The following is a 21239-nucleotide window of genomic DNA, read 5'->3' as shown; positions in this document are numbered from 1 at the left end:
CTGCACATAAGAGGCATTTGGCGTCTGATGAATAAATTTATAGATTTTCCCTACAAACCCATGCAGATGTACAGCAATAAAAACAAAGAAAGAATAATAACGAAAATAATTTGGATACGAAGAATTCCTTTCTTCTGTGGAGCTCCAAGCACTTCCATTAAACTCCCTCACTGTCTTAGTCTGTTTGGGCTGCTGTAAGAAAATATCACAGACCAGGTAGCTTATGAACAATAGAAATTTCTCATAATTCTGGAGGCTGGAAACCCAAGATCAAGGTGCCAGTATGGTCAGGTTCTGGTGAAGGCCCTCTTCCAGTCAGACTGCCCACTTCTCGCCACGTCCTCCCAAAGGCCCCACTTCCTGATACCAATACCATGGGCATTAGGGTTTCAACATATGAATTTTGGCAGGGACACAAACACTCAGACCAAAGCACCAATCCTCCTAAGACAGATTCAGAAAATCACAGACTTGTAAAATTGGAAGGAGTGTCAGAAGCCAAGTGCCAGAGATGAGTAAACTGAAGGTGAGGAAACTAAAAGCACTTATTCTAGGTAACAGAGTTACCCACCGTAGGTACCAGGTCGGCCAGCTCCAGCTCCGCCACTGGGGCCGTGCCTCATTCCTGCTTATTTCCCCACTCACACACCCTCGCAGAGCGCAGGTGTTCAACAGCAAAATGAAAAGATCAAATCAAGCAATTCCCGTGAAAGTCACCGCTGCATGATCACAAATGTTCTTACCTCCGTCAACTAAAATTTCTGGATCTCTCAAGTTTAAGATGTTTGGATTTTGTAATAAAATCAAAACCTAACTTCTATGAACTACTTTTTTCCTATAATTAATTGTTCCCAAGAATACAATTATTAAGATCTTCTAAAAAAATTCAGTCTAGTACGAGAATAAAGATGGGAGCAAGTTTAGCTTGCAATTAATGTTAGATTTTTGAGATCACATTAAAACTACACTGCTCAGATGCCTCCTTGAACATCTTCAGATAATTTAATGCTTATACACTGTTGGTTATTTTCCTTATTATCTCGTAATTGCTTCAAAGGTAAGTTAATCTCTACCAAAACAAGAGAGAGATTACCAGGATTTGATTTGTTTTGACAAGCAATCACAAGGAATTTATTACAGAGCAAGAAAGGTCTGAAGAGAACAAGAAACAACAACACATACCTTAAGTTTAAAGATATAAAGACTAATATATTTTTTAAATATTTTTAAATATTTTGTCCACATTTTATTTTTCCTAAGCCTTTCCTTCCTCTTAGAGTGTGGTGTGTTATTTATTTTGGCATATCAAATCCCTGATTTACCTGGTATAGGGGAAAGGATTAATATAATTTTGGATTTATGTTATGCAGTTAAATTTTGCAATTTGACATAGAAGAATCAAATGGGTTGACTTTTTGAGAGATTTTTAAAATATTCTATGGCTAAAATCAACAACACAACAAACGACAGGTGCTGGCAAGGATGTGGGGAAAAAGAAATCTTCATGCACTGCTGGTGGGAATGCCAACTGGTGCAGCCACTGTGGAAAACAGTATGAAGGCTCCTCAAAAAATTAAAAACAGAATTACTGTATGATCCAGTAATTGCACTACTGGGTATTTACCCAAAGAATACAAAAACACTAATTCAAAGGCATACATGCAACCCTATGTTTACAGCAGCATTATTTACAATAGCCAAATTATGGAAGCAGTCTAAGTGTCCACTGATTGATGAATGGATAAAAAGATGGGATATACATATATACAATGGAATGTTATTCAGCCATAAAAAAAGAATGAAATCTTGCCATTTGCAATGACATGGATGGTGCTAGAGAGTATAGAGAAATAACTCAGAGAAAGACAAATACCATATGATTTCACTCATTTAAGAAATTAATCTTAAGAATTTGAGACACAAAATAAATAAGCAAAGGGGATAAAAAAGAGAGAGAGACAAATCGAGAAACAGATTCTTAATTACAGAGTATAAACGGATGGTTGCCAGAGGGGAAGAGGGTGAGGGGATGGGTTAAATGGGTGATGGGGATTCGGGAGGACACTTGCCATGATGAGCACTGGGTGATGTGTGGCATTGTTGAATGACTACATTGTGCATCTGAAACTGATACAACACTGTATGTTAACTAACTGGAATTTAAAAACAACTTCAAAAGCCAAAAGCAAATAAATAAAATGAAAATAAAAAACATATTCTAGGGATACCTTACTTGGAACACCCTAACCTCTGACTACTACGACTTTCAAAAGCCAGGCAGTCCTTACAAAGACCACTTGGCCTTTCTCATATCCCACATCTCGACACTGCTAATGTAGAGAAAGCAGGAAACACTGACCACCTGACCACATTGACCACAGCCTTCAATTCTTCAACCATTAATTGTCTCATAGCCCCTCAATATGGTTTCAGCTCCACCCTTCGGTGTGGAATTCAGTTTGGGACTGCAAACAGCCTATCAACAAATCTAATGACCCTTGCATTGAACACTGACCCTTCTGCTTCTGACATTGTTGATCAACTCTTTCCTTCCTGAAAGCATCCATCTTTGGTTTCGGTAACACTTTTCTGGTTCTTCTTCCTCTCTGACAACTCTTATCTCCTTTGACAGTTCTGTATCTTCCTTCTTGCACTGCCCGATCAGATCCATTCACTGTTCCGGCCCTCTGTTCTTACATGACAGTCTTCCTCTCTTACAGCCTCATGATCTCCTCTACATGAACGACCCTTCCTCCTTGACCCCAGGGCCTCCTCAGCAATTCTACCAGATGATATCATCTCTAATCAACACGTTTTAAACCAAGTGTACCTCCTCCTAAAATTGTATCCCCCTCCTCTTCTCTCTGTTTCTGTAGAAGATAACAAAATGTCCCCAGCTAGTCAGACTACAACCTCAGAAATCTATTTCACTCTTCTTTCTAAATTTAACCACCTACAACCTTGGGCAAGCCATTTTACCTTCTGACCTATGGTCTCCTTGTCTGAAAAAAAAAAAAAGAGAGAGAAAAATCACATTTGGCAGGTCTGAAAGGATTATGTATATGAAAACACCTGCATAATTAAGTCAATAAATGTCTCTCTTCTCTCCAGCACTCCCTATGCCCCCCAATCAGGAAAAAAGAAAAAAAAAACCCTTTGAGTTTATATATCATATTTCTTTTTATAATGCCTTACACAGTGGCTTGTATGCAGAAGTAGCCTAATAAATGTTCACTGACGCCCATGGATAAGCAACTGAAAGAGTAAGTCAAGAAGTACCAATAAGGAATCATAAAATATTAACTAAAATCAAAAGCAGAAGAGATATTATCTAAGTCTCAATCAATCTAGATGATACTTGGCACCTAACAGGCTCTGATAATTATCTGCTGAAAAAAATATATACAATAGTCCTAAGCATCTAGCACTTGTCTCTTGTGCAATGGGGACTACAAGAGAATTGAGGAGCTGGCCCTGCTTCCAGGGGCTCCCCCAGTTCCCCCTGTGGCCCACCTATGTGTAAAGTTAAGAACGCTCATTCCTCACAAAAAGCAAACACTTTAGATTTTAAGCAAAAAAAACACTCACATGTCAAAAGCACTGAACTCCAACGTTAAGCGAGCTGGCAGCCCAGCAGAATCACCTGGAGAGAAGATTATCACATTTTCCATTATGAGTCAGTAATAGCAGCATTCATAACTAAAACATTTGTGAATAATTTTGTTCTCTTTCTTGAGCCCTAAGTGCCCTGTCCAATTCCTGGTCATCCATATTCAACAGGGACTTAGCAGAAGATGCCAGAGCTTTTCTGAATTGGAAGAATTTGTCAAGACTGTAAAAAAAGATTCATTGGGAAAAAAAAGTTTCCAATCTCTTCCCTCAGCAATTCTAAGTAATCAGTATTAATTCTTTGGATTAATAACTGGAGTCTCACTATTCCTTTTCCCCACAACAGAGGAAAAGAAGTGAAAATGAATTGGTGTCAAAAGTCAGGAAATAGGGGTGCCTGGGTGGCTCAGCCGTTAAGCGTCTGCCTTCGGCTCAGGTCATGATCCCAGGGTCCTGCTCAGCGGGAAGCCTGCTTCTCCCTCTCCCACTCCCCCTGCTTGTGTTCCCTCTCTTGCTGGCTGTCTCTCTGTCAAATAAATAAATAAAATCTTTAAAAAAAAAAAAAAAGCCCCGAAGTAAAATGGAGATAAAAGGTACAGCATAGGGAATATAATCAATGTTACTGTAATAGCACTGTACCGTGACAGACGGTAGCTACACCTGTGATGAGTGCAGCATAATGTACAAACTTGTTGAATCACTGTTATAAATCTAAAGCTTCCGTAGCATTATGGGCAAACTACACCCAAATAAATATTAATTAATTAATTAAAGACAGACAGACAGTCAGGAAGTAAAATAGAAACCAGTGAAAAGCATTAATTATAAAAGGCAAGGGTGGCCCTTTCTAAAGGAAAGCTGACCCTATCCTGGTGGGCAGAGAACATAACAGAAGACGACAGAATACGGAGTTTACTGTCACCTACCATTGTAGTAATAGCCCTTAATGTCCTTGGGAGCTTCATCTAGCCGATACTCGTTCAGCTTCCTCTGAGTCAACTCATGCCAGAATCCAACATCCAAGGCACTGCTAAAGGGAGCAAACTGCAATTTGGAGAGCCCAGGATCCCCTGGAGCTGCTGCCATTATTTGATGCCTACTAAAAAACAAAACAGAACACAGCAAAATAGCACAAAATATGGTGAGAAAAAAAAAACATTTATAATAAGGCATAATCAAAACAAACAAAAAATGATGGGAGATATGCAGGCTACCTGAAGACATAACTGAAAATCACCCTGAGCACTCTGCCTATGTTGCCAAGTTTTACCTCCTGACAATACAGCTGATTTTCTAAGTAAAGTCCTTTCTCTTAGGCCTTTCTGGCCCTTACCTCTGTGCATCTTCCTTTCTTGTCCAAGTGAGTCTGACTGCTGCACAAGTGCTACTCCTTCGTCGACATAATCACAGTCTCAGAAATTTTTGCCCTCCTGTGTGGTCCTGGAGAACTTCACAAGTGCAAAACCTGAGCCCAGCCAGTCAAGAAACACGATACCAACCATCAGAGCTCTGAATGAGAGCAGCACTTGAGCACTCCCCGCTGAGGAGAATGAAGAAATTTCTGCCCACCTAACTGAATTTTTTTACATCTCATCTTTTACCTTTTAAATGCATGAAAAATTTGCATTTTACTGTATTATATGTATTTTAATATTTCATTCTTCCCCTGAAATCATCAAATAAAAGTGACCCTGCCGGCAATCAGGCATGAGCACACTGTAACCCCCTCCATCCCCTCGCACACACTCTCAGGGGGACACCACTGCCAGCTGGAGAAGCACAATTCTAGAGGAACTTGGTATTTCCAAAGAGAAGTAGGGGAGGTCTCTTCACTTCCCACCCTAATTGCCCTATGACCAGTCAGAGTAATATTTCTACAGCAGAATGTATGAAGAGTCATGCCAGATGACAATAGTTCACATCTATTGCTTGAGTTTTGGGCCAAGATTATTACATAGCTTTCAGTTTCCCAAACTTGTTAGATTTTGGAATTAAGAGATAACAAGCTTTCCACTGATAATAACTAGATGGTAAAATGCAAAGTTAGCACTAAATGAAAGTGCTAAAAATCCAGAAAGAGGAGATGAGTGTGGGGCAAAGCAGGGTGGAAGTCTCAGGGAAGGAGCTCTTTAAAACTCCCCACTGCCTCAGTACGCATTCTCAGCATCATGCATCAATGTCTGACCAAAGGTTTTCAAACTTTCCCCACCTTGACGGCTTGGGGGGGTAATCAGAAGGGGGAATGAAGCATGAGAGACTATGGACTCTGAGAAACAAACTGAGGGCTTCAGAGGGAGGGGGTGGGGGAATGGGATAGGCTGGTGATGGGTAGTAAGGAGGGCACGTATTGCATGGTGCACTGGGTGTTATATGCAACTAATGAATCATGGAACTTTACATCAAAAACTAGGGATGTACTGTATGGTGACTAACATAATATAATAAAAAAATATTATTATAAAAAAATTAATCACTTAAACAAAACAAAACAAAACAAAACTGAGGAGGCCTGGGCTCCACCTGCTGGAGGGGAGAAGGGAGGGTGAGAGTGGCCAGGAGTCTCCAGGTTGACTAGTGCCCCAGGCAGGTCTGATTCAAGTTTGGTACTCTCTTGATGGCTTCAGGCCATTGGCACTATTACCTTTGGAGGCCCCACCTCTAAATCATTTCAAACATATTTAAATGTACCCTCGTCCCATATTCAATAATTTCAGGCTTTTAATTATTTGAAAGACTTTTTGTAATTCTGTACTCCCAGAATGTTCACCTTTTTCCAGGCCACATCTATTTCCATGGGCCTGTGGAAAGCTTATGGAGCCCATGCACTGGGGCTTCAGTGCCGAACCGAGAAACAGACCCTCAAATAGGTGAGCTGGGGCCTTCGTGTGGAGAAATGTGGGTCTAGAACACCCAAACAGCCTCCTCCAATCGCTCCCTTCTACTCTTCCTCCACAATGCTTTCCACTAGTGGTTTTTGAAAGATTCCATGTTAAACCCTCTCCTTGGTAAGTTTTCTCAAAAGCAAAATTACTCATTTTCTACATCAATTTCTATTTATATGTCCAGTGAACTGTAGGACTATACTTCCAGAGAGCTAACCTCCAAACATGTACAGTTGACCCTTGAACAACACAGGTTTCAACTGCATGAGTCCACTTGTACGTGGTTTTCTCGATACAGTACAATACTGTAAATGTATTTTCCTTATGGTTTTTTTTTTTAAGATTTTATTTTTGGGGGTGCCTGGGTGGCTCAGTAGTTAAGCATCTGCCTTCGGCTCAGGGTGTGATCCCGGCGTTCTGGGATCGAGCCCCGCATCAGGCCCCTCCACTAGGAGCCTGCTTCTTCCTCTCCCACTCCCCCTGCTTGTGTTCCCTCTCTCATTGGCTGTCTCTCTGTCAAATAAATAAATAAAATCTTTAAAAATAAATAAAGATTTTATTATTTGAGAGAGAGAGAACATGAGAAGCACTAGGAGAAGCAGGCTCTTTGCTGAGCAGGGAGCCTGACATGGGGGCTCGATCACGGGACTCCAAGATCATGACCCGAGCCGAAGGCAGGCGCTTAACCGACTGAGCCACCTAGGTACCCCTCCTTATGGTTTTCTTAATAGTATTTTCTTTTCTCTAGATTACTTTATTGTAAGCATACAGTATATAACACACATAACCTAGAAGTTATGTGTTAATCGACTGTTGATGTTATCAGTAAGGCTTCTGGTCAACAATAGGCTATTAATAGTTAAGTTTTGGGGAGTCAAAGTCATACATGAATTTAACTATGTGGGGGGTCAGCACCCCATCCCCCACATTGTTCAAGGGTCATTTGTATAAGTATTTTTATTTATTTATTTTTTTAAAGATTTTATTTATTTATGTGACAGAGAGACAGCCAGCAAGAGAGGGAACACAGCAGGGGAGTGGGAGAGGAAGAAGCAGGCTCCCAGCGGAGGAGCCCGATGTGGGACTCAATCCCGGAACACTGGGATCACGCCCTGAGCTGAAGGCAGATGCTTAACGACTGCGCTACCCAGGCGCCCCTGTATAAGTATTTTTAAAGCCAGGACTTGGATTTCTCACAGACATCTCACGTTTGACAAACCCCAAACTGAACATTTCTTTTCCCAAAATTCTGCCCCTTTTCCAAAATGTCCTAGTTTACTTAATAGTACCACCTACATCTGAGGTCAAAACTCAAAGTCATCTTCAATTTTTCTATCTCTCACATTCCGTAAATCAGTAATTGCTGGAGGTTCAACCCTGAACGGGCCTCTGGAATGAGATGAAGGTGACAGCTACTGAGCATTGACCAGGACCAGGCACTGCAGCAGGGTATGCACCTGGATTTACTCCTCCGGAAAGCCCCAAGAAGTGACAGCTCCAATTTTCCAGAGGAAGAGACTGAGGTTCAGAGAGGTAAGAACTCCACAGAAGGACATACAGGTAGGAAAGTGGGGTGAACTGGGGAGGATGAGGATCTAAATTCCATACGCCCATACTCTTCATGTAATTTTGTGCTTCCTGTCCAAGTCAGCTTCCCTCTCTCCTCCATCCCCCCTGCCACATGTCAGGCCCACCATCTCACACCTCAGCTCCTAAAGTAACATGTTCACAGGTCACTGCCTTCTGTCCCTGCCTTATCCAAACAGGATGTTACGTTGCCATCAGAACTTATCAGCACAGGGGACTCCCTTGGTTAAACAAACAAAACTTGATTACCAGCCTTACCCGAGAGAGAGTAAGATGCCAACGCTGTCTCAGCTTGCTCGTTTCCCAGCCTTCTGCCTTTCCCTAGAAAACTTCTCCCCATCTCCACCAGGAAAATTCCATCTCATCTATAAAGATTTTTTATGAAGCTCTCATTAATGCTCACAGTCAGTGGGCATCAATGGTTCCCTTCTCCATGATGACAGATGAAAACTTCCATTAGAGCATTTACCATCATGAATCATACTTGCTTTTTTGATCACACCCTTTTTAAAACTTTTTACATAATAGCAGCATAGTAGTAACTATTCTAATTGAATCTTTATTCTGTGCCAAGCACTAAACATTTTACATATTATCTTATGACAACCTCAAAGTGGTTGCACTATGCCTACTTCACAGAAGAGAAATGGAGGCACTGAAATACTTGCCCAAAGTCACTTGCCCAAAGTCACTTAGTTGGGAAGTAGAGGAGCTGAGACTGTAACTCAAGTTGACTGGTTTCAAAGCCCCAACTCTCATCATGATAATGTACTGCCTTGAAGGAAGACACCCCTTTTCAGAGCCTTTATATTGCCCATCAGCCGCACATATGCTAAAGAAGAACCATTTTGAAAAACATTTACATACTAACTTCCTCTCCAACAAAGTCAAAAGAAAAAGGTCATAGCCAGAGTAATCACCCAGTACAGAAGGAAATCAACACAGAAGCAGACAGTGGTACAAATGGATCTCTGAAAGCCTCTGTGTGATGGGTCATCAGGTCCCTACACGCTTTAGTCATCCACAACTTACTCTTAAAGGTCAGCGGTAACTCATCATCATTTGGATGACCTACTGAAGTCATCAAGATGGAATTTTACCAGTGCCAGAGACAAAACAGAAGACTCTCTTCTATACTGCACTTCAACAGCTGGGAAAAAGTGACTCAGGAAGACCACTTAGAAAATAACAGATGGGCATACTAACAAAGTAATCTGCATAAGAGGCACATCCTTCAAACATTTTCTGACTTATTTGATCTTTTAGAAATTTCAAACAAAACCCAAGAGACTATTTCACAAGAGAATATGGTTGGTATTCAGCCGCTGAACTGCTGCTTGACAGGCTAAGTAAACACAAAGGTCCTAAGCAGCAGCAACATGTGATGAGGACATTGCTGGAAACATCTAAACAACACACTCAAGTATAAATGTACCACTTAGGAGCCCATACATCTGTGTCACACTGCCATCTTCTTTAAGCTGGAAGGGAAGATTTAAGGAAGTAATGATCAGAATGGAATTCTGGAGGGAGTAGTGAGTTAAAGGTGCAAAGTCATTTATGTGTCACTAACCTAGATCCAAATGTCACCTGCTTCCTAAAAAATCACTTGCCTATACAACCCTAGACAGCACAAGGTAAGAATTCTGGCCTCTGCTTTGCTTAGAAAGTTAAAGATTACATCTACCATACTTCAAGACAGCATATAGACATATCCAAGGAAGGAAACCGACAGGGGCATCAATATAAGTGTGGTTCAACTTTATTTCTATTTCTATCATACTCAGGATGTGAAACCCAGGAGTTACACAAGATGGGATTGTGTCACTTCCACTGAAAAAGGAAAGGCTCTGATGAGGATTCAACACTGTCATGAACAAGAATCCCAGCAGTAACCAAAATATCCAGTCAAGATGTAACTGAAACAGAAGGTGGGTGGTTAAGCAACACAAACTCTTGGGGCTGTGTGCACCACCCAAACACGGTACAAATTTCAGGCTTTATGAAAATAAAACTAAGTCACACTCAGCAACTTACACAAGTAGGAGCTCAAAAAACACCACTGTCTGAATACTTCCCGGAAGTTTCCTTACAAACGGTCCCAAACCTTGCGTAGTGCTGTTCTTTAAAGTCAGATCTCCACAGGATATGGGTAACAGCGATTGCCTCCCAAGAAAGCAGCTATGGAGTCAAGAGATAAGGGTGTGGAAAGACTTATTTTCACTGTATGGCCCTATTCCCTTTGTCTTTTGTGTTCGAAATTCAATGAATTTTGTGTATGTGGAATAACAATACAGAAACAAATAAAATAAAGAAAAAAAAAAAGTCCCAACCCAATGGTAAGATGAGGAATGAAAGACACCCAAGACTACCAGCACAGCCTCTTTAATTCCAAGAAACAACACTCGAGAGATCCTGATGCAACAACCATGTCTTACTCATCTTTCTTCAGCACTCAGCACACTGCCTAGAATATATTACAAGTTCAGTAAATGCTGACACGCAATAATAGCTCTCTTCCCCCAAAAAGGCCAATAGATGGATGCTATAATGACAAATTACAGCAGACTTTAAAAATTACTAATAGCCTGAATTGTCCAAATAAGAAACAGATTGGCTGGAAAGATAATGAATTTTCCATTAGTGGAAGTGTCCGAGCACATATTAGATGATTATTTGCCAAGTCATACTGTACAAAGGATTACTGTATCAGGCAGTCAGACGAGACCAGGGCTTGGCAGGCTTTTTCTGAAAAGGGCCAGATAGTAAATATTTTAGTCATTGCGTGCCAAAACAGTTTCTGTCATAGTTTCTTCTCCTTTTTTATAACCCTTGAAAAATGTAAAAACAATCCTTAGCTCGTGGACGGCACACACACAAAAAGGCCTTGGTCAGGATCTGACCTGCATGAGGACCCTTGGACTAGATCATCTTCCACACCTGTCATTTGGGTGAAGCAGACTCAAGGTCACATTTGCTGGTCTATGATAGAAACCCTGGAATGTTGCAAATACATCTTTATGAACTGGAAAACGAAGTCTACACAGAACACTCACACATATGTCAGCATCAGTAAGCTACCATGAAGCTCAGTTAATATTTACTGAGGCTTGCGGCGTCTGGGTGGCTCAGTCAGTTGGGCAGCGGACTTCTGACTTTGGCTCATAATCTTAGGATCCTGGGATCAAGACCCTGCAGAGGGCTCCGCGGTCACTGGGGAGTCTGCTTGAGGATTCTCTTTCCGTTCCCCTCTGCCCCTCACCCTGCTCGCTCTCCCTCTCTCTCTCAAATAAATAAATAATGCCATCAGTGGCAGTTCACATACAAAACTGGCATATTACCACACCTCTGATGGTTTCCTTCCTACTTCTTCCTGGACCCCTGCTACTGCCTCCCAGCTTCTCTGAGCCACCTTGGTGACCCTGCCACTCCTCACCTCTGACTTAATGCTGAAGAGACATCAAGCTGCTTGGTGCTCCTCTAACACACCTGCTGTCCTGCCTCCGCAACTCTGAACAAACAGCTTCCTCTGTCTAAAAGACATCCTTGCCCCTGTGACTGACTGCACTTTTCAAAATCCAGTTCAGAGGTCATCTGCTCCAGAAAGCCTTCCCAGAGCTGCCTTCCACTCTCATTACTCCTTGTTTGCTCTTCTCCATCGGCTATGGTTAGTCACTTTTGTCTCTAAGCTACCTCTACATTTAGTATTACCGTCCAACTCTTTGCTGATCTGTCTACCTCCATCAACCTGACTGTAAATTCTACAGATACAGATCCTGGCTCATATTCCTCTCAATATCCCACAGTCCCTTGCAGAGTGGCTCTCAAATGTTACTAAGATGAGTTCTAGAAACCTTTTAATGAGTACCTTCCATAAGAGAAGCAAGAGAAAGAAATAAGCCAGGCTTCCATGATTGGGAAGACAAACTCTAAGCTCATTACCATGGAATACGGAGATTAGAGTAAGAAATCATAAAGAACATATAGAAATAGGCCATATGACTTAGAAGGTCTCTAAACCTATTATTGTTTTTTAGGACTAAGATCTTAGTGGGCAAGAGATATGCACGTACAAATCAACTGAAATGAAATACAAAGTTAGTAAAGAATAGATCTTTCTTCCTCAAAGTATTCCCATGGTTACAGAAGCTAAAAGCCTACATTCACAGTCTCAAAGTATCTCTCCACAAAAAAAATGATTAATTTCAAAGAGAGAAAAAGTGACTCTACAGTCATGTAGGGATTGAAGTTAACACCAGCAGCAATGGGACAAACAGACATATATGCTATCTGATGGAATGCCACGGAAAGCACAAACATCTATAGCACTCGGCTAAAAACATGACTTGGGGCTCAGCGAGAAGAAACGTCAGGTAAACCTTAACTGAAAAACATTCTACAAAATGACTGAGACTGGCTTACAATCTTCCAAAGTGTCAAGGTCTTAAAAGTCAAGGGAAGACTAGAGAATTGTTCCAGAGCAAAAGAGAAAGACATGATAACTGAGGGCAACATGTGATCATGGATTGACACTCTGCTTCTATAAAGGATGCTACTGGGACAAAATCTGGATGGAGTCTCTGGGAGAAATGTAGATGAAAGGTCTTTGTCTTATTCTTGTAAGGTTTCTGCAAGTTTGAAACTGTTCCAAAATAAAATATGAAGACAAATTTAGCACCTGCACACACCCTAGCCTATGTTATATTCAACAGCCAAACCAAATACATGATAGAAGTTAGAAGAGTAATTACAGGCTGGGGTGGGGCTACTGACTGGAAAGGAGAAATAAGAAGACAAACAAACTTGTCTTCAGGGAAACTAGACCCTTGGAGGGACAGCAGAAAAACACCCCAGCCTATGGCACTAAAAAAAAATGTCTTGCTATAACTTTTCCCTGTGTGTGTTGTTGGGTTTTTGCTTGTTTGCTTTGTGGGGGGGGGGGACAGGGGGACTTTTAATGGTTCAGAGAAAAGATGCTAATGTGACTGTAGTTGGGAGCCCGGTCTTCAGATAGACCCAAGTGTGAGTTCCAGTTCCACCTCTCACCGGCTGAGGAGGCTTGGGCAGGAACTTCATCCCCTGTGCCTCGATTTCCTCATCTGCAAAATCAGGATAATTGTACCCAAGCCCTGAGGTTGCTGGGAGGGCTAAATGAGAAAGTGTGTGGTGTGCCTGTCCCAGTGCCTGGCACAGTCAGCAGTCCATCAACAGTAGTGCTATTAGTTCTTCTTGTCAACACATCCCTCCCACGTGAGCCAACAGCACCTGACTAACGTGGCTGCCCTTCCCCATGTTCGCTATGAAAACTTCCTCTGCCTCAAACACGCCCAATTGAAGCCTCACCTCCTTCAAAGGACCACTGCAGTCACAGCAGCGGTTTAATTAAAATGGAACGGTTGGTCTCCTGCTATAGGTCATCAAAGAAAGTCCAGAGGAACAAGTTCTCAGCGTTAGGAGCACTTTATGTTCAATTTCTCTGAGGCCGTGTGGGGCCATTCACTTCACAGAAGTGCCAGAATAACCGCAATTTGGCCCTGAAGTACCTTCTCTGGGCCAAAATGGAGCACAAAGAGCAGACTTCTGTTCTCATTCTCCCAGCTGCGGGGCTGCAAGCTCTGGCAGTCATTAAAGTAAGCACCAAACCACATGGCCCAGTCCCGCTGACAAACAGAGTATGTTCTTAGATGCTGATGGGTTAAATAAAAAAAAGAGAGAGAGAGAGAAAGATGGAGATGGCCAGGAGTGGAGAGAGGGCCCCTTTGGCATATGGAGCCAATGCACGTTTCGTCGGCTAATGATGCTCTGCAAATTCGTGAGTTTTGGAAATAATGTCCAAGGCTGCCAAAGAGGAAGGTTTACAAGCCCTCCCTTCCAAAAGGACGGGGGCAAAGTTCCAAACATCAAAGACAGATTAGGCTTTACTGGAAGATGGAAACTCAGCACTCCTACAGGGAACCAGCTGGGTTCGGAAGCCTCAATTTCTTTTAAAAATCACATTAGAGTCAAGATGCCCCTGAGCCAAACCGATGTCTCCACAAGACAACAAGCATCTAAAATGGCTCTTTCTGCGACTGTAGTGTGAGGTGGTCACAGCTGATCACATAAGCAGGCAGGATAATTGCTACTGCGGACGAGTTGTCTCCCTCACCTCCACATATGCCACTTCTAACCCCTACAGATTGACATTGGTTCTTCAAGAAGTCAATCAGAGAACGGACAGTCACCTCCATAGTCTTCAAACTGTAACCTTCATTCTCACTCGCTACTTCTGGGAGTTGTTTTTCTTTGGTTTTCCTTCTGCTTTAATGACCTTAACCTTCACCTACAATCTGTTCTTGTTCAGCCTCAGTTTTTGAGAATAGGTGCACTGGATACCAGCACTGGGAGCAGCAAGCCTACGAGGGAGAGGTAGTGAGAGCTGTAAAAGGCCTGTGAGAGAGGAGAGACAACACAAGGAAGATAGAGACAGGATGCCTGCTTTTGAGTCCTTTTTGTTACCTGCACCAATCAACAGTGTCACGTTATTCCATTCTGTACATGAGGGACAGCCACCTGGATTCACCTGAATCACTGTGGAGCCCTTATGTCAACCAACAAGTAAAATCCGTGATGGTTTCCTAAAAGCTGGCTGAGTTATGGAGGCTAGCTTCTGAGTAACAGAGGCTCTGTGGTTTTCAGTTCCGGTGATATTTAAGGAGTCCTGGAAAAGGAAGAGGGGCTGAAAAATTGGGACAAGACAATATTTGATACCAGATTCTCCAAATATTTGATTTCCAAAGATGAGAATAAGGTTGAATTCTACAGCCCACTGGACAGAGATTTTGCTCCCAGGAGGAGTGTCATGTGGGCCATTCTAGACCACATGGCACTTTTGTACAGTTAGGGAACTTCACCCCTTCCTCAAGATGGTTTACTTCCTTTCCTTAGAAAACTGCTATAATAACACTGACGGGTTGGCTCAAGACATTCTACCCTTGTATGCCAGAAAACTGGCACTACAAAAATAAACCCATTATGCCTATGACCAATGTGAAACACCCCTCAGATGTGGCCTCTTACACAGTGCACAACCTGCACAACTGTATGCAGCAGTCCCAAGTAATTAATTATACGAGGCCACTATGGTTTAAGAACAAGTCATGACAGAGTAACAGCACTTCTTCCTTGATCAAAGAAGAACCACAGACATAGGATATCTGGACCTCAGCAAGGTCTCTGAAAAGAATGCTCCAAATATCCTAGTAGACAAGATGAAGATGTCATAATTGAATACACTGACATAATCAGAGGGATCAAAAACTGGTAAGATAATTCAAAGAATGTTGGTTAAGGTATGAACTGATGTTAATAAGAAAGGAGCTAAGAGTGATAAGTCATTGGCTCAGTCTTTGGTCCTGTCTAATTTATTTTTATTTATCTGTGTGAATGAATATTCATCAACATTTTCTAAGTATTTCACGTGTGCTGAACTCTGTGTTAGGGGTTTAGAGCAGGGAAACAAACGTGGAAATCACATAAACAAATATATTCAATAAGGTATACTTACTGCATTTTACTAGTGACTTGGGTAATGATAAAGGTTTATCAATTCTATGCATGACATGAAGCAGGAAGGAATAGGCAATATGATAACAAAATTTCAGAATAAAAAAGATTCTGACCACCTGATATAACATGCCTATTTTAACAAGACTAAAAACTTCACAGAGGTAAATATAGGGTCTTAGTCCAAAACAAAAAACAAAAAAACAAAACAAAACAAAACACAAAAAACAACACTGGACAGCAATGCAGTCTGATGCCCTAGAGGCAGTATGGTAATGGAAGGGCCTAGCTTCACAAGCCAGAGAGACCTGAATTAAAATCCCACCTCTGCTACATCTAGCCACACAACCGTGGGCAAGTCATTTAATTTCTCTGAGACTGTTTCCCCACCTATAAGATTGGACACCACCTGCTGTACAGAATCACTGTGAGGATTCAACTAGAAAGTGCATGTATTGGACACAGGAGGCACTCAAAAACAGAATTAATGTTACCAGCAAAACACGTGTCAAAGACAGGGGGATTTCCATTTAGTTATTCCTTTGATAAACATTATATTATATACAAGTTCCAGTGCTATATTTCAGCATTCAATGGCAAAAAAAGCTAAGGTCTTTGCTTTTTTAGGATCTAAGTTTTGAGGATTACATAAACCAGGAATGATGGAAAATTACATTTACCATCTATCAACATCGAGTGGGCAATTTGTGGTTAAAACAAGTGCCGTACAGTATGGTGTAAGTGTTTTACAGGGTGTTATGGGAGGAGGAAGGAAGGGTATCTAAATTAGACTGAAAAAGCAGGGATTTGTATTTCAGAAAAGATCTGTATTTTAGAAAGGACACTCTGGCACCAGTGAGGGCCAGACAAGGCAAGCAGCTCAGTGGTCATGCAGGAATATAGGCAAGAAGCGAGAAGAGTCCAAACTAAGGCGGTGCGAAAGAAAATGGAGGAGAAAATGTGTCAGGAGATATCGAGGAAGGAGAATCTGCAGAACTTTTTATGACTGCCTGGGATGCAATGAGAGGGAAAAGTCCAAGATGACTCCAGGGCTCTGGTCTGAATGACTAAATGGAAGAAGGATAATGAGTCAGAATAAAGGATGTAGAAAGAACTGCAGATTTGGAGGGAAGCTGATGAGCTTCATTTTGGACTCATGGAGTTTGAGGGCTGGCCCTCAGGAGAGATCTCAGGTCAGGATACAGAACAGGGGTCTTTGGCACATAAGTGGGAACTGAAGTTGTGGGTCAGAAAAGCACAGAGTATAAGGCAGAGCCTTGGAGAAAACTAGCATTTAAGGGACAAAGGGATGGAAAAAGCCCACAATGGATACAGGGAGAACAGACAGCACAAAGCAGGAGTGGTTTTCCTGAGTGAAGGAATACCAGCAATATCAGATGTGCTCAGAATTCAAAAGATAAGGAAGGAAAAATGTTCAGGAGTTTTGGTAACACGGAGGTGTGAAGCCTAGGCAGAGCAATTTTGGAGGACGAGTGGGTGGAAGCAGGATTTTAGTGAATGATGACTTCAGGAAGTCAAGAAATGCGGATGGGAAGAGGTGGTGTGATGGCAGAAGTTAACGGGAAGGTGTTTTGTTTTTTTCCAGATATTTAAATGAGAAGAGACGGTTAAGCAAGAAAGAAATGGAATAAATGATGGAACCAGGTCCTGAGGAAAAGGAGATGGAATCTAAGCACAAGTAAAAAAATCAGCCCTAAACATATTTCTTTCACAGAATTAGGAAAAGTGATAGGGTCAGCTGGAGATAAGCTTGTAAATGATAGCAGCTGAAGAGCCTTAATTGATGGCTGCAACTTAGTAAAGTCCAAGGCAAGGTTACGAAGCTGGGAGAGAAATGAAAATCTGAAAGACAAGGAGGAGATGGGCAAGAGAGCTGTCCAAACACACATGGGGAGTGCCTAGCAGCACCAGGAGCCCACAGCGTGATAGTGTCAAGGGCAGGATGTGTCTACAACAAAGACGGGCAGGGTGCTAAGGTCACCACAAAAAAACAGCCCTGGTCTGTATGGTCAGACTCCCGGAGGAAAGAGATCTTCTTTTATATACCACACTCTCAAAGAGAGACTGTCAAACAGGAACAAGTTCAAGGGAGGGTAATCACAACAAAGGAGGTGTGAGAAAACCCTAGAGGTGATCATCTGGGGCTCGACTGACACCGAGTTGTTGTTGTTGTTACCGAGTTGTTGTTGTTACCCAGTCTGCCAAGACCACGGAGGTGCATATTGTCTACTGGGTGACAAAGCAGCATGTCATTATTCGCCCTTGAATACACAACCAGGCCTTACAATACAGATAGGTAGAAGGATCGGGAGATAGAAAAAGGAGGAGGAAGGCATTTCGGAACTTCACTTCCCATGGGTAAAAGTGGAGAAAAGAGGCCATTTGGACTTCCAAATAAAATCTCAGAGGAGGTCAGGGATAACCCCTCAGGGACCACTAATCAAAGAACTTCATTATTACTTACGTCCACACACCGGATCCATCCCCTCCACCCCCAATATCCCAATTCATCTTCCTCCTCTCCCCATGTGGTGTTATCCAGTAACCAGTCCAGCAAATCCCACTTCCTTTATCCCTTAAACCCACCCATCTATCTCCCTCTGCACAGCCAATGCTTTGGTTCAAGCCTCTCTCCTCTGCCACCTGAACCAAAGCAATAGTGCCCTCACTGGTCTCCCTGCTGGACCTGCCCTGTCCAGTGTAATCACCATGGAACTGCCTGGGTAATTTAAAATAAAGAGCATGTGACACCCCTTTTTATTTTTTTTTTGTTTTTTTTTTTTGTTTTTTTTTTTTATTAATAATGATTTTTTATTATATTATGTTAGTCACCATACAGTACATCCCCGGTTTTCGATGTAAGGCTCGATGTGACACCCCTTTTTAAACTTTCACTGTCTCAACTCTCCCAACACCACACCTTCAGCAAAGTCCAGACTTCTTAGCATGGCAATATTAACTGCTACATTTTATCATTTACCAACTACCAACATCAAGTGGGTAACATATAGCATTCAATTCTCACAGCAACCCTGGGAGGTTAGCTTACACGTGAGGAAACTGAAGTTTAGAAAGGGAGTGACTTGCTCACGGTCTCAAAACTAGTTCAATGGCAAAGCCAGCATAGGTACACAAGTAACTTATATTCCAGTCTGTGTTCTTAATTATATATTATACAGTCTTATGCTGCCCACAAAGCCCTTTGTGAACTGCCTCCTGCTTACCTTTCCACAGTCCTATCTTTGCCTAGGTGAACTACCTGCAAGTTATGCAGTCACCTACAGTCCTCTGCTCACGCCACCTCCAATGTCTGCAATTCATCTCCCCCTCACTCTTCTATTCTTGCTCATCCTTCAGGCCTATGAGCAATACGTCCTCACAGAAGCCTTCTCTGATGCCTCAGCCTGACTTATGATCACTCTAAGTCCTCGTCTGGCAAATATCTACACATTAGCTTCATACCATAGTGCTCTTGTCTATCTCCTTGACTTAAAAAATAATTAATTCCTTGAGGCCAGGGATGTGTATCTTGAATGAGAGTCTGTACTTAACTCCTTAAAGAATTTCGAAATCATGTCACATGAAGGGCAGGGAGGAGCCGGCCAAGAAAAATGGAAGGGAAGGGGAGATGTTTTAGGCAGCAGAAGCAGCAGGAGGAAAGGGCTACAAGTGAGACACAACCTGTAAACAGTTTAACAAGACCACAGCACAGAACTGGGGGATGGAGAAACAATTAGGCAAGATGAGCTGTCACAAGACTGGTTTTTTCTTCATTCTCATGTTAGTTCCAAAGTCACCTCCTCAGAGAATTCATCTCTGACCAGCTAGATTTTATAATACCTCCCTCCACTTACCCAAGTTACTCTCCATCTCATTACTGTTTCTTTTTTCTGTAGTGTCTAACAGGATCTGAAACACCTACTACCCACTAAAACCGCTGTATTATTGACAATCACAACTGCCACCACCACCATCAAAAAATAGGCTCCATAAACAGCACTCTACATCAGCAGTGCTTACAGTGATGCCTGGCACATAAGAAAATTCTCAGTTGTTGTGGAGTTTACTATGGGTAAGTAAATTAAATGTGCTCAGCCTGGAGAAGAAATGGTGTGAAGAGGAAGACAAACTAGCAGCTTTCGAAGGTGTGGGGGCAATAAAGTGGGAGATTCCAAGGGTCTGAAGGAGGGACAATGAGCTGAGATTATGGGGTAATTGCTTTCAGCTCAAAATATGACTTAAGTCAAAGCTAGGGAAAGACAGAACAACAATAACCAGAAATAGTGGGTTTTCTGCCACTTAAGAAATCTAACCAGTGGGCAGGGGTGTCATCGAAGAAATCCAAGTAGTCAATGGGAAAGGGAACCTGGGACCCAGGGGTCTAAAACTGGCAGTCACAGATATGCCTGGTTTCAGTTGCGGAGTTAAAAAACATTTTTAAAAAGGTTTTGAAAAATTTTATTAGTCGTCAGTGTTTAATAATCAAGAGATTACGGGCAACACACGAGTTTTGTTTTCATTTCTCCAACTTTCTATATTTAGTACTGTGCTCATAAAACTCGATTCAGTAAAAATATGTTTGACTATTTCTGACATGGAAATAAATTTCTTACACCTACATTTACCTTACCTGATTGAATAAGCATTAAAGTCTGTAACCCCTGGATCAAACTGAGGAATGGAGAATCTTTGCTCAGAAAAACCCTGACAAAAAAACTGACTTTAACACCCTCGCTTCACAAATGACATTATCATCACTCCCATTTTACAGATGAGGGAAGAGAGGCTCAGAAAGAGGTGGCACGCCACAGTCACACAGCAAATCCCGGCTAAGCCAGGATAAGAACCCTGGCGTCCTATCTCCGGTATTCCAATACCGAAAATTCAAAGGACTCCCTGCCAGACGACAGGAGGAACTGACTTAGGACGTTAGGAGCTTTCTAGTCAGAAGACACCGGACTAAACCAGTCTCTGGGGACGTGGCTGGAGAAGGAGGGCGAGAGCCGGAGTCAGTGACTCCCTGGAGGAAGGAAGATCCTGAAATCTACCAAGACTTTCGCCCTCACTGCCGAGCTCGCCTCTTCCCGCCAGGCGTCCAAAACCCAGCCCGCAAGACCCCGCTACTCCCTCACCCGCGCGGCTCACTTACCGCCGCTCAACTTCCGGCAACCACGGCGTTGTCCGCAGCGCGCGCCCCAATGACGCAATATGGCCCCGCCCGCCCGAGTGGGTCAGTGGTGCGCATGCGCACACGGAGGCGCGGGCCGACCTGGTAAATGAGCCCCTAGCACCGGGCTGAGTGGGAGGACCTTGAGTTGCAGCGAAGGCGGAGCGTCAGGAGATGGGCGAGGCCCTCCCTGGTGAGAGCCGAGCAAGGTGTAATAAACTAGTTTATGAGCTGTGGGAATGTGTATTTGCCCGCCTTGCTTTGAAAAAACTGCTCCACTTTCTCTCTTTCGATTTCAGAGCGTGACAGGAATTATGATCATTTCCGTTTTCCAGGAGAGGCAGCATTAAACATATCTTAGGTGCCATTAAGGAGGCAGGTATGGAGACAGATGAGAATTTTAATGGGTAAAAGCTCATGAAGGTCGT

The 21239-nt window shown here is 42.5% G+C and overlaps 1 protein-coding gene across 10 annotated transcripts in view; it reads right to left on the bottom strand.

The window, feature by feature from the left end:
* The window catches only part of ATG7 (autophagy related 7), a 233706-nt gene extending 212831 nt beyond the window's left edge, over nucleotides 1-20875 (bottom strand). For 3 of the 10 annotated variants that reach the window (XM_048226710.2, XM_057311937.1, XM_044385070.3), the window contains exons 1-3: nucleotides 20794-20875; nucleotides 4536-4708; nucleotides 3589-3643 (exon numbers count right to left, since the gene is read on the bottom strand). In XM_048226710.2, coding sequence (XP_048082667.1) covers nucleotides 3589-3643; nucleotides 4536-4695 — 215 coding nt within the window. In that variant the 5' untranslated portion in view covers nucleotides 4696-4708; nucleotides 20794-20875. Of the gene's footprint in view, nucleotides 1-3588; nucleotides 3644-4535; nucleotides 5075-20793 lie in introns of all 10 variants that reach the window. The other 7 variants (XM_057311938.1, XM_044385072.3, XM_057311939.1 and 4 more) reach the window with 7 other exon arrangements.
* Between the last annotated feature and the right edge of the window lie 364 nt (nucleotides 20876-21239).

The sequence above is a fragment of the Ursus arctos genome, unplaced genomic scaffold (genome assembly GCF_023065955.2).
Source record: "Ursus arctos isolate Adak ecotype North America unplaced genomic scaffold, UrsArc2.0 scaffold_14, whole genome shotgun sequence".
Lineage (NCBI taxonomy): Eukaryota > Metazoa > Chordata > Mammalia > Carnivora > Ursidae > Ursus > Ursus arctos.
The sequence above is the reverse complement of the archived record's forward strand: the minus strand, read 5'-3'. Positions and strand labels throughout refer to the sequence as shown.